General features: G+C 33.9%; 1 protein-coding gene across 7 annotated transcripts in view; it reads right to left on the bottom strand.

Moving 5' to 3' along the window:
• PAPOLA (poly(A) polymerase alpha) overlaps positions 1–12790 on the bottom strand; it is a 51620-nt gene that overhangs the window by 18661 nt on the left and 20169 nt on the right. For all 7 annotated transcript variants that reach the window (XM_051622449.1, XM_051622451.1, XM_051622450.1 and 4 more), the window contains exons 10-15: positions 11952–12024; positions 10383–10503; positions 9367–9451; positions 4688–4741; positions 3782–3901; positions 2041–2150 (exon numbers count right to left, since the gene is read on the bottom strand). In XM_051622449.1, coding sequence (XP_051478409.1) covers positions 2041–2150; positions 3782–3901; positions 4688–4741; positions 9367–9451; positions 10383–10503; positions 11952–12024 — 563 coding nt within the window. The remainder of the gene's footprint in view (positions 1–2040; positions 2151–3781; positions 3902–4687; positions 4742–9366; positions 9452–10382; positions 10504–11951; positions 12025–12790) is intronic.

The following is a 12790-nucleotide window of genomic DNA, read 5'->3' as shown; positions in this document are numbered from 1 at the left end:
GGATTCTCCACCATGAGTGCTCCAACGAGTCAGGGAAACATCCCTACTAATATACACCAAAAATATGCATATTCAGTTCCATGTCAATGAGTTCCCAGAATTCTTCTACATAGTCATTTTATTTCTTGGAATTGGCTATCTTTGTAATTATGCAGGCTCAAGGGTCTCCTGTGGGGTTCTTTGTTGATTCTAGTCCTTTGTCATCTTTGTCCTGTCTCCAGTCTCCCGCTGGTAGATTGCCCAGGTGGGTCAGAGTCCACATAAATGTTGTCTGTAGGCGCCCAGGGTCTTAGAAGACTTGATGTTATCACAACCTACAGGATGCTTGGCATAGTTGACTGATAGTTTCACAAAGCACCTTGTTTTAAAAGCAACCCTTAGTATAGAAATTCATTATTTTAGTAAACTTTTATTAGGCTATATTTCTATTGAATTTACTAACAAATATTCTATTATGTATCAATATTAAGGACAATGTAGCCCACTTTTTCACTCTCTTTTCTCCCTCTGCTTCCATGAAAAAACAAACTACTCCCAAATTTAATTCTTGAAAATGTTTTGGTAGTTCTGATAAAATCTTAGGATCTACTCCAGAAGACAGGAAAAACAGGAGTTTCTGGGAAGGATTAAAAACAATGAAGACAGACTCACAATTTTTTTGCAATGCGCAATGCACAAACAGAAATTGTTTGCTAGTTGGTTACCTTTGGAAGTGTATTTACAAATGCATCACAGTCTACAGGGATTTTGATGAAATGCCACTTCATTTAAAATAGCATATATTTAGACAAATTTCAGATTTTAATGTCGTAAACCAGATTCAAAACGATAAATGCAAGTTTCACTATTTTTGTACCAAAAATCTGACAAGTTCACAATTGAAATGTCTGTTTATAAACAAAACACATGAGAAACAGTAATTTACAGATTCCTTCACTCCTTCAAAGCTAAGTGATTGTGTGCTTCACTACTTATAATTAAAAGGAATATTCCACTTCTCTTATGAAAACAAAAATCCTTTTGACTGAAAAAAGCATGTGTATACACACACACAGCCCCCCCCCATTGCAGCTCTATATGACAACAAAGAACTTTCAAACCCTGGCTGGATTTAAATATATATTTTTATATTCTATTCACTAACCCTCCTACACTAAAAGGTGGGGGAGGGATGGCGGGAAGGAGGAGATTGAAAATTTCCTCACTTTCAGTCTTACTGAGACCTAGAAATCCAGAGATCAGGGTTGCATTCCTTTAACTCTATAAACATGTAGTCCTTGAGCCTTAGGTTTCATTTGTTTAAAAAAAAAAAATATATATATTGCAATTTTATTTGATAAGCCTGTCAAAGGTACTGTTCCTTTCTTAGTCTTAGGCTCTGGAGTATCATACTCTTGAGCTGTTCGAAATTCTTTGCTTACACATTTCTTAAGTGTGTTCCAAGTTATTGTTGTGAAACAAAGTAAACATCAGAAAGTCACTAAGTTCTCTTGCATTGTGTGTTGGACACAAAAGTTACTGAACCAAATAGCTAATCTGAAATGTCATGGGATAAATGGCATTTTGTTCTAGTCTAGTAAATATTCAGCTTTAATCCACTGATAAATTCAGTTCCACCAAGTAATAAAACTATTTAAACTATAAACATATTGTCAAAACAAGGTTAGAGTACTTAGTTTGAATACAATAACTGATTTGTCTGCTTAATAAAGATCACAACATAACATGCCATTTTCAGTGAGCTCTAAAATATCTTGTGTTTTAATGAAAACAAACTGAGCGACCTGATCTAGCAGGTGTCCCTGCCCATGCAGGGGCATTGGAACTAGATGATCTTTAAGATCCCTTCCAACCCAAACCATTCTATCATTCTATGAAACTGAAAATGCTTTGTCTGAACTGTCTATAAGCAGTGAAACTCCCTAGCTGAATCTTTCACTCTGTGTCTAGATACAATTCTACTACTTAAACAGACTACATTATGAACAAATAACTTCAACAAGTTTTTAAATACCGGAACACGTAAAAAGCGAGACTCACCCGTGTCTGTAAAAGACTGAATATCGTAGGTAAGATCAACACTTAAATTTTCAGAATTTTCAGTTTTCTTGAATACCAACCCAATCACCCACATTGTACGGTATTCTTCCCTGGAAAATTTTATATAAAGCAGTCATATAATACTGACAGAGAGCTGAATAATCTAACAAAGTTAACTTCTGCAATAGAACACAGCTGTACATTTTAGCTACAAAACCAAAGATGATATAATGACATTCCCTTTTCATTTGCAATACAAGAAAAATAATGAAACTGAAAAATCTATCTGTAGTAAACATAATGAAATAAGATGATCAGTAGATTGTTTTATTCAACTGAGTTTCTGTATAGATTGCCTCACGTTTAGGATGTAAAACTAGCCATTGCAACAGTAAAGGAAATATTTTTGAAAGGAGATGACAGATTTTCAGCACCTGACTCTGAGAGCACATAGAATCTATTCCTTGACTAAACAACCTCCATTTTGCCACCTAAACTTGTCTTCAAGCCTCAAATTTCTTAGCTGTAACTGACCACAAAGCGCAGTTTTAAAGGTAAGAAGAGCCTCCCTTGGCAGCTCACCTTCACATAGTACACGTGGATGAATTATTATTATTATTATTATTATTATAGTACAGAATATTGTGTAACACTTCTACAGCAGCTGGAGACATTTATCTTTTAATTCAAATGTCTTTTCCCAGTAAGACTATTTCAGAGCAGTTTCTAAACAATTATCTAATTTAGGCAGGCAGGTGAAAGAACATACATTGGGAAACAACCTGTACTAAAAGCACTGCTCACATCAAGTCCTCCAAAATAAGAAGTAATCAGAGCCTGTGGTTATGCCAGTGATCGAAACTGTATTAACCCACTCAAATGGTGTTGAAGAGTTACTGCCTGCTTTTCTCCAATTCAACTTGGAAAACACATGTAGTTTATATTATGTAACTTTATAAACAGTAGCACCATATTGTCACTTGAAGCAGCTGATGTCTGGAAAAGGCTGTCTGAAAGGTAAAGGAAGCTTTTCATATTCCAAGACAAACTTCTTCCATACTCTCATGCTTCATGGAAAAATATTATTCCTTATAATTTAATTACCACACTATCTAGAAATAAAATGAAGTCTTAGGAAGAGTTTTTAGCCCACACACCTGCTATCACTGTTATGACTGGGGAAGAAGGGGGTGGCAGAGAGGGGAAGGACTTGAAACATATATAATCCTATACCATTTGACATGCTTGGTATTCCCTCCAGTTTCCACATCCCAAGAAACTATAACATCAGCCGTTACCAAGTTTAAATTGTATGCATCTCAACTGATAAACTGAATAACCTTAAATGTACTTAGTTATTCAAGATTTCAGTCCTCCTATGATAATCTACCCAATCCTCAGTGTTGCTGTAATTAAAAACATTTTACCAGCTCATGCTAGATGCTGAAACAACAAAAGCTAGAAGTAGCAGTAGCTAACAGGGATTTTTCAAGAAATTATACAATTAATACAGATACTAGCAAAATAGATTCCTTCCTTATTTTCTGGCTTAGAAACACTCTTACTCAGAATAAAGAATATCCAATTTTACAAACAGTACTTTAGAAAAGCTTAAAACTATTTGCCTTTACATGCTATCATTAAAAATTAAGCTTCTATAAAAATGCTACTTTATTTATTAATGAATTGGTATTTTAGCTAAGCTAGTTCCTCACCATTACAAAAAAAAAGTTTTCCTTACTTGTCAGGATTTTCTTTGGGTGCTGGGAATGACTGTGGATTCACATGAGCCAGTGTAATGAATTCATTCTTCTCCAGGTTTCCAACTAGAATACGTATTTTTGATTCCACCAAGCCCACCCTGCATAGATGTCATTTATTAGCAAATTTTCATTAATATGAAATAACAGAAGTATCTAACTTCATATATCAGGATAAATTCCTCAACATCGTCCTTATATTAGTATTTGAGACTAAAAATTAAAACTATTGCACTATACATGACAGATCAATAAACCAACTATATGCGTTTCAAAATCTAACACAAGAGAAGTTTAAGAGTGCCCTGAAGCTCTCTCACCATGGTCTGATTTTACAAATGAAATTAAATAGCAGGACATCACACACCAGTAAAAGGCAGTCAGCAAGAAACTCCTACACATTTCTCAAGTATTCTTTTGGCTTCTGTCCTGGTTCGAGCATTAAACCATGACAGCTTCAGATTATGAATTTTAAAGATGGAAAATTCCCAATACCTGACAATCTTAAAACTTTTATAATAAAATAATTCGGAAAACAAGGGTAAGAGGCATTTGTTTTGAAGAACAGTATTTCCAAAGATAGAAAACATACCCTTCTCACAGGGCTTAATAAAAAAGCACACAAAGTTTAAAAAAAATGAAATTTGTAAAGTGAACCTGACAGTGCAGCAAAGAAGCAAAATTCAAGCAACAGCCTTCACTCCCTGGTTCTTCATTTCTACTGCTTTTCAGAAATGTACCATCTTCATCCATTTCATTTTGAAAATCTGAGGCTTCAGTTTATTACGTAAAAAAATACGCTAGTTATTCCCTTGAGTCCAAAGCTGACAGGTTTTTGTTGTTTGGTAGTCTTAATTTTTCTTTTAAATAGCAAGCATTATACTCACCATTCTAGTCGCTGCTTTTCTGTCGGTGCACTTGCTAGAAGTACAATATAATGCCTTTGGAGATAAAGACAACATGCTATTCTATTTATACTTCTAAAACTAGACATTCAAACCTTAATATTAAAACTTTGCAGTAAATTCTACATTGCGAACTACAGATTATTAGCTTAAGTATATACCCTATAAGTATTGTTAAGTAGTCAAAGAGGCTATGTTCCCCAAGCATATGACTAATGTACTTATTGAAGCATTTCAGGATTTTAGGGACATTTAGGGACATTTGCAACTACATTTTAACCTTAAAAAAGACTAAGAACATAGCACTAGTCAAAGAACAGCACAGAAATTTCAGTATCTAAGAGATCAGAAATTTGAGTACTAGAGATTCTATGCAAGTAAAAACAATTGTACACAACCATCCATACTTATGTTAGTAGTCTTAGTCACAACATTATTTTTTAATAGTCAGAACTGTGGTTAGTATATATTTATTTGTTCAAATTAAAAAAATAACACTATCAAGTGTTATTTAAAAAAAATTAACAACTGCATTTTAGAATTGCCTGAAGACACTTATCTGAAACTTCACAAGAAACGTTTCCTCTGATAATTCTTAAGCTCTCAATTATATTCAAGGATAATCAGTGTATACTCACAAACTGTACAGCAAAGTAAGAATGGTATTTTAAACAAAGAAACCCAAGGATAGTGGAATGGCAGATGACTACTTCAAACTTGGTGGGGGAACCTTACATTTCTGCAGTCAGTTTTTTTCAGAAGCTAAGCTGGGAACTATTTTAATATCCTAAGTCATCCAACGTGGCATAAAGCTATACTGATATCATATATCTAGGTACCTTCAGAGCAGGATTTACACAACAGGAATAGCAAGAGGGATTAGACCCTAGTACATATACCACACAGAACAGAACGCAAGTTCAATTATGGTGAAAGTCTATGGCACAAAGAGTCCTCTGATGCTCTAAGCCTTCAAATTGTAACAGTAAATAAAAGCCAACAGATCAAATTGACAACTACATGTTCCTGTACTTGTTTAGGTGGCAAGAGAAAAAAAAAACCCTAAATACAGTCAGAAAATGTCAATGAAATAAGATGACTGGAAAAAGACAAGGGGAAATTTCTTCCCCTTCTGAACAGGGCATTTTCTTATTTTCTGCACTTTGAGACTATTAACTGCCCCATAAAAAAGTGCTAAGGTGTTTTTCCTGTTATCTTAATTTTAATTATTTGTAGGACAGCATGACTCAATTTATATTCCTAAAATATCTGAATTATTGTTTAAGAAAAAAAAAAATAACATTTTTCCAGAAAGTTAAATCTCTCTTGGAACACACATTCTACCAACTCGTGTGGAATTAAGCAATGAGACAAGAACCTTCAAAAAAAAAAAAAGAACAAAACAAAAAAAAAAAACCCTAAAAAAAAAAAAGGAGAAAAAGGGTCCTTTACTCAAATTCTGTATCAGAAGTTACTAATTTCTAATATAATTTCCTGCTAAGAAGCACTACATATGCAACTATCATTCTTAAATTTCCTACCTCATACATACCACACACACTTGTAGAATGTTTGATTTAGTAAGACAATTAATCCTTCTGTTGTTTTTAACCATGTATGAACTGAAAGAGACAAATCTCAAATCTGCAAGTATTTGAAGAAAGTAATTTTCCAGTTACCTATTAAAAGCAGCTCTTTGAAACAAACTTTTAAAGAACAATTTAAAACAAATTTAATTTGACTATAGCTGAGCTGGTGAGCTGGTGAGCACCTAAGAAAAAAAACTAAGCCTTGCTTGTGAAAATAAATATAATGATTAGCTATTTTTGCTCAGGTTGTGCTAGCTGCTGGTTGAAAAAGATGCAATTTTTCCCTCCACCTTGCAATGCTGAACAGTGTTAAGGGGGAATTAATCACTGGAAATCTGCTATTGCCATTTTCAGTAAAACATAAATAGCTCAAGCTGTTAAAAATTAAGACTCAGTCTTGAGGTCTCACTGCTAAATTTTACAGACAAGATATTGTTATCAGTTCTTTACTGTAACTTGATCGCACAGAATAGTCTACTTCAGAAGTATCCATTACTTCATGATAAAGAAAAAACAATTCTGAGGTGAAGCTTCTATTGCTCAATGGTGAGTTTTAAGTGCATGATATTTTTTTGAAGTAGTTTTTGGACTTTTTTGTTCGGATTTTGTTTTTGCTAGGTTTTGTTTTGTTTTTTAAAAACTGACACTGTTTCTCCCCATTGTCTCCTAATGGGAAATATTATGCTTTCATAAAAATAACTTAATGCACCTATTACAGACTTATCTTGCATCATTAAGACCTGTTCCTACAAAAAACCCTAAGTATTTATTAAAATTATACTAGCTTCTGAAAAAACTAAAAAGACCTGAACACATTAATTTCATTTTTTCTTTATTAATCTGTCCAGGATTTACACTTTAAATCATCCAGTGTTTAATTTAAAGTCAAGTTTACAAAGTACCTTCCTAAAAGTTATGTTTATATTTATTTCTTTAGCAGGATATCTGTCTTTTATAACAGAGAAACAACAGGCTAGAGCTATTGTCCTCTCATCATGGTACTTCCCTCTTGGTTTTAAGTTCCAATAATTTCATTCTTATGTAACACTGCATACTCATGTTACATCCCTTTGAAATTATTCTCATAATTTCCCTGTAAAATACCCTATCTAGCAAATGTATATTATTTGTTGTTGCTTCCTTCCATCTGAAAAATTCAAACCTGCATGAAGGGCAGGTAACAAGTCGCAACTCTCTCTAAGTAATTGCTGACATTTTAAAAATAAGAAAATTAAAACAGATTTTCTTATTTTTCCAATTTCTAATCTGCTCCTATCACGCAGGTATGCAGGAGCCTCCAGATTTCCTTGGTCACATATCATGGAAATAAGTTTATTTTAAACACAGCTAACAAGTCAGAAGTGTTTACATTTAACATAGATGTTTAGCAACTAATTGCCACTGAGAATGATACAGAAAGATACACTTTCAGGGAAGAAATATTTTTCAAAGTAAATCCCAGAGCAAGGATAAAATGGTCTCCTAGCTAGCAGAGCACTACACACTGCTTTGAATTTCAGCAGGAACAAGTCAAGGCACCTATAATTTAAACAGAAGGAAAGCATAAAGAGGGGACAAATTCCAAAACATCTAGCCTTCAAGATGGCCATTTGACCAAGAGACTGCATATAATAATCTATTTTGTAAAGGTTACTAACCAAAGCTTTAAATTAACTTATTATGACAAAACACAAGAAAATCCTAGGTAATTTAAAGTAGGCTCCATAATACCATTCCACAGTTAGAAGAAAAAAAATTAAGGCAACGACCTTTTATGTAAAACATAAAAAAACCTAAATATATGTTGACAAATTAAGTTTTTATTGCTAAAACTGATAAGATGGCTAAAGCTGATACACAAAAAATATATTAAAATTAGTATTATCTCATATGACATTCAATATTTCCCCATTTTTCCTAGTTTGGAAAGGAACAAATAATAATTAAAAAAAAACATACTGGGGAAAGGAAAACCTCTTGTGCAGAAACTGATTTGTCTGCAGCCCATTTTTAAATTCAGAAAATAACTCTACAGTGCTCTTAAGTGTTTTCAAACTTAATCTCCAAGGTACAACATAAAAGCCATCCAAACGTTTTAAAGCTTTTATCATGCAAAAGGTACAGAAACAAAACACAGACACATTATGAGGGTCATCAGTCTCTTTTAATGGGGGAACTGTATATTTCAATTTTGTTTAGATTCATACATTACCAACCAACCACCCAACACAGAAACAAGTGTAAAATATATTTGATCTTGATTCAAGAAAAATGGGTCTCCAATTTCAACTGAGGGCAAAGAAGATGTAGTCCGTATTTTAATAATCCGTATTTATTATAAATATACAACTTTCAGAAAGTCCATACACATTTAACAAGCTTCTGCCCCACAAGCATAATACTAGAAACCCTAAAATTGTAAAGTGTGAACTTCAGTATTTCCCCTAGAGACATTACAAAATTAGAAAAGCTAGGTGTGAAAGAGTATTAATGAAGAGCCAAAAGCTTTAAGCTTTAATGAAAAAAAAAATTAAAAATCTGATAATAACTAGTACATCTGACAGTCAACACAAGTGCAAAAGTATCTTTTATTATCAGAGTGAACTGTTGACTATATTGACAGAATAAAACACACAGTTTCAAGTATGTATTCATCTTAAATATTGACGTTCAGAATTAGTTCTTTTAATATCTTGTTTCCTGGGAGGCAAGACTCATTTTTAGAATGCTTACTGACACCACTAAAAAACATTACTGTTAGTTAAGCCAGCTGATATGTCTTCAATTTTATTGGCAGCATACCTATTGTATAGTTAACTGGTGACATTCTAAATACCTGGCCAGGAACTAAGAGGTCTTTGAAATACACACTAAAGACAACAAAGTATACCTGAGGAAATTATTCATTTTCTGAAAGGACAGTAGCACATGCACTCACCCTCTGTATAGGAAAAAGTTCCAAAAAAACACTTTGGAAGGCAAATGTATATTTAAGATCCTATGCTACAGAGCACCATTAGATATTTTAACTGGTAAAACTTAAAATATTCTGCCATGCCATAAAATACATACTTGTACTTTTGAAAGAAGTTTGGAGCTTCAAAAAGTTTGGACCACTCTGCCTTACTCAGCAAAATTTCATCTGTGATAGCAAGACCTAAATTATAAAAAAACATTTAAACTTTTTTTTTAAAAAACAGTTTAGTAAGTCAGAGTAAAACCAGCTTATTATCTTAGCAAAGTTTACTACAAATTATTTCCCCCCTTCAAATTCAAATTCAGCAACAAGTATTATATCCAGTCATACCTTAAGTGGTCATTTGTTATAAAAATCATATTAGTAAAAAGAACATCAAATAGGTTTAGAAAGTTATGTTAATTGATCAGACTGATAATTTCACATTTTTTGCTTTGCAGTGTAACACAGCTCAATTTAATCTTTTCTGTATGCCATAGTACCTACTCAGTCCAAAAACAACTGTTTTTTTTTTCCCATTACAGTACTTGAATCATTTTTCGTTCAAGGAATTGTACAAGGCAAAGAAACAGTGAGAAAGTAAGATACTGCTTTGCCTGAGAGCGTTACTGGTAGCTGCTCTCTACATCAAGTCTACTCCTTACTTTGACAATATTTTCTTATCTATTATAATTATCCAAGTAGATTACTGGGATAAATCTAGAGGACTCATCTCTGAGCAAGTATAGAGTCTTCTATTAGGCCTAGAAACGGCCATCAAGTGGGATTACTACACTAATCTTCCATGAGGCAGGACACAATCTAAAGCCATTAAAACAACAACAACAAAAAAGATATTGTACCATTAGCTCTTCTTTTCACAATACAAGGTATTCTAATTAATTATCCTCAGTTTCCAAGAGTGAAGGACAGATCTGCAGAAGTCTGTACTGAATTTGGAACTTTAAGCCACATAAAGAAAACAGACCAAGTTCTACCTCATTGGAAGAGTCTCATGTCAAGAAACTATTTAACATCTTCCCCACCTTCCCTCTCACAAAGCATACCCACTATGGAACTATTTTAAATCTTTCTGAACACATTCATATAGAGAGCATAAGATAATACTTACCTTGTTTAAATTCCTCAACCATGACCATCCGTGTGGAAACGGACACATTGTAGGTAGAGTTCTGCTGTGGGTATGCTGGTGTAATTATAGGCATAAGATGGTACCTATCACTGGGGTTTACCTATATATAACAACAGCCAATCAGTTTTCTTCAAGTATACACATGAGTTAACAAATTTGGATTTTTCCCTTTACTACAACAGAGTCTTAAGTTCTAAGAGATCTTAGTTTGCAGACCAAGTAAATCTACCAATAGTTCAGAGAAAGTTCAGAAAACAAGGATAATGCTTTCACAAAGGACATTTTTTGGAACTACAGTGATGTGGGAGGGCTGTAACCTGTCAGCACATCAAGATCAAGTTGCAGGCATTTCTAAGTCCAGAAATGCCAACTGAACAGAAAATTTCTCTCTTTAATAGAAATTAGCTTGTGATCATGTCAAAACAAGGATACCTTATCACCATGTGAGCACCTTCAGAAGAAAGAATGCCTTCAGGTCTTGTGAAAAATATTTTATCCTTTATTTTTGTGACACTACTGAAAATAACGAGCCAGCATAAGACGACAGGCTCCAGGCAACCTGACAGAAGCATCACTTGCATTAACATATCTTTTATTAAACAGCACACAGGGAAACGAGAAGGAAGGGACAAAACACACACACAAAAACACATTTTAAATAGCATTGGGGTAGCAATCTTGTAGATGGTAAATTAAAGATTAAACCCTGTCGTTAACTTCCCCCCATTTGTTTAGCTACTACAACATGGACAGTTCTCATCACACACCGACCTCAAACTCTTTAGGCCAGGAATAACAGCAAGACTCAAGAATACTTTTTCAACTGTCTTACATTACTTAAACGTGGACTTCTGTCAACCAGAAACACAGATCTCAAGTACAACAGAGCATACAACTTGACCTCTGGCACTTACACTAATCACCAAAAAGACTAGTTAAACCCTAACCAAAAACTGACAAAACAGCATGGAATACATTCACCCTATGCCCTACTGAAAACTCAGAACGTGAGCTGTGCATCTGCTACAAGCTGATTTGTCTGCCTGAAGGACATTGATGTTCGATGTCCTTAATGTAAGTGCTATAAGGACAGAAATAAAATTCAACAAAAAACATACAAAACTTCAAATTACTATCTTCTTTGGTCCAAGATGAAAAGAGACATTACTACAACTATTGGAACCAAACTTATCAAGCTGTGATTGGTGCACTGAAGGTAATTCAACATACTTGCAAAAGCAACAGGCTTTAAGTCAGAAGCAAACGGTTTTAAGAGAAGTAGTTTTTAAAAAATGCATTGCTTTAATATACATAATTACACTGAGTATTTATTAAGATGTCTTATTGTAAAAAGTTGGAAGTCAAAAGTACATTGTTTAGCAAGTGTGCTTCAGGCAGTTTACAAAATTAACTTTGTTCCACACTCAGGAGAACAAGTTTACTTATAAAGGAGATATAAATACCAAAAGATGAAGTTTACCTACGATTCTTTAAGCAGCTGAATTTATTGTACAGTGTGACTTATAGGGGAAAAAATAGTACACTAACCCTTGGGTCCCATACAGGCAAATTAAGATTGCATTCTTCTGGCTGTTTCAATAGCACTGGATTTGGCCATTCCCTGTTCAAAAAGATTGTAGCACTGAATAAGACTATTGGATATAATCACGTATGATCAACAAACAATACTTTTGAATGCCATTCTTTTTAACTGCTCTCTCAAGATATAGCATCATTTCCTCAACACTAAGCTGTTCTATCTGGGGTTGCTTAAATAAGCTGTATTCCAATACAGCTCTAATTAGCTTCTCCATGGCATCAAAACTATTAATTTTTTTATAGTCTTGGACCTTTATGAACCCTGGTCTATATAACTAAACTGAACTCTTCTACATTAAACAAAGCTTTCAACCTGCTTCCTGTACTACCTTACTGTGCAAATGAAACTGTGCAAATCACCTTCCCATGAAGAAGGAAAGACATTATACTTGAAATAAAGCAACAACTTGGTACACTGATTCTTAAAATATGTCCATGTCTCATGAAGACTATAGGTATCCAGACACTTTCAAAAAAGAGAGCATTCATTTGTAATCTGAAACATACACTTTTCTCCCATTCACTCTAAATTTACTTGGAATGTTCCCATTACTCTAAAAGAGTTATTCAAACCATCCTTCTGAGGTAACTAGCTCAGGAAGAAGCCACACATAATACCAAAACACCTCCCTCTCCACACTGTCAATATTAAAACCCACACTTTTGCCACCGATTTTCCTGAAATTTATTTAAGCCATGTGCCTGAAGCAGATACTGACATAATCCCTTTTCCCATCAACCCACTATCTGAATGTTAGAAGACTCCAAATTTTGAGGTGTCTACTCTT

The sequence above is a fragment of the Apus apus genome, chromosome 5, assembly GCF_020740795.1.
Source record: "Apus apus isolate bApuApu2 chromosome 5, bApuApu2.pri.cur, whole genome shotgun sequence".
NCBI classification, from domain to species: Eukaryota; Metazoa; Chordata; class Aves; order Apodiformes; family Apodidae; genus Apus; species Apus apus.
Note: the sequence above shows the minus strand (reverse complement) of the source record. Positions and strands in the feature narration are given on the sequence as shown.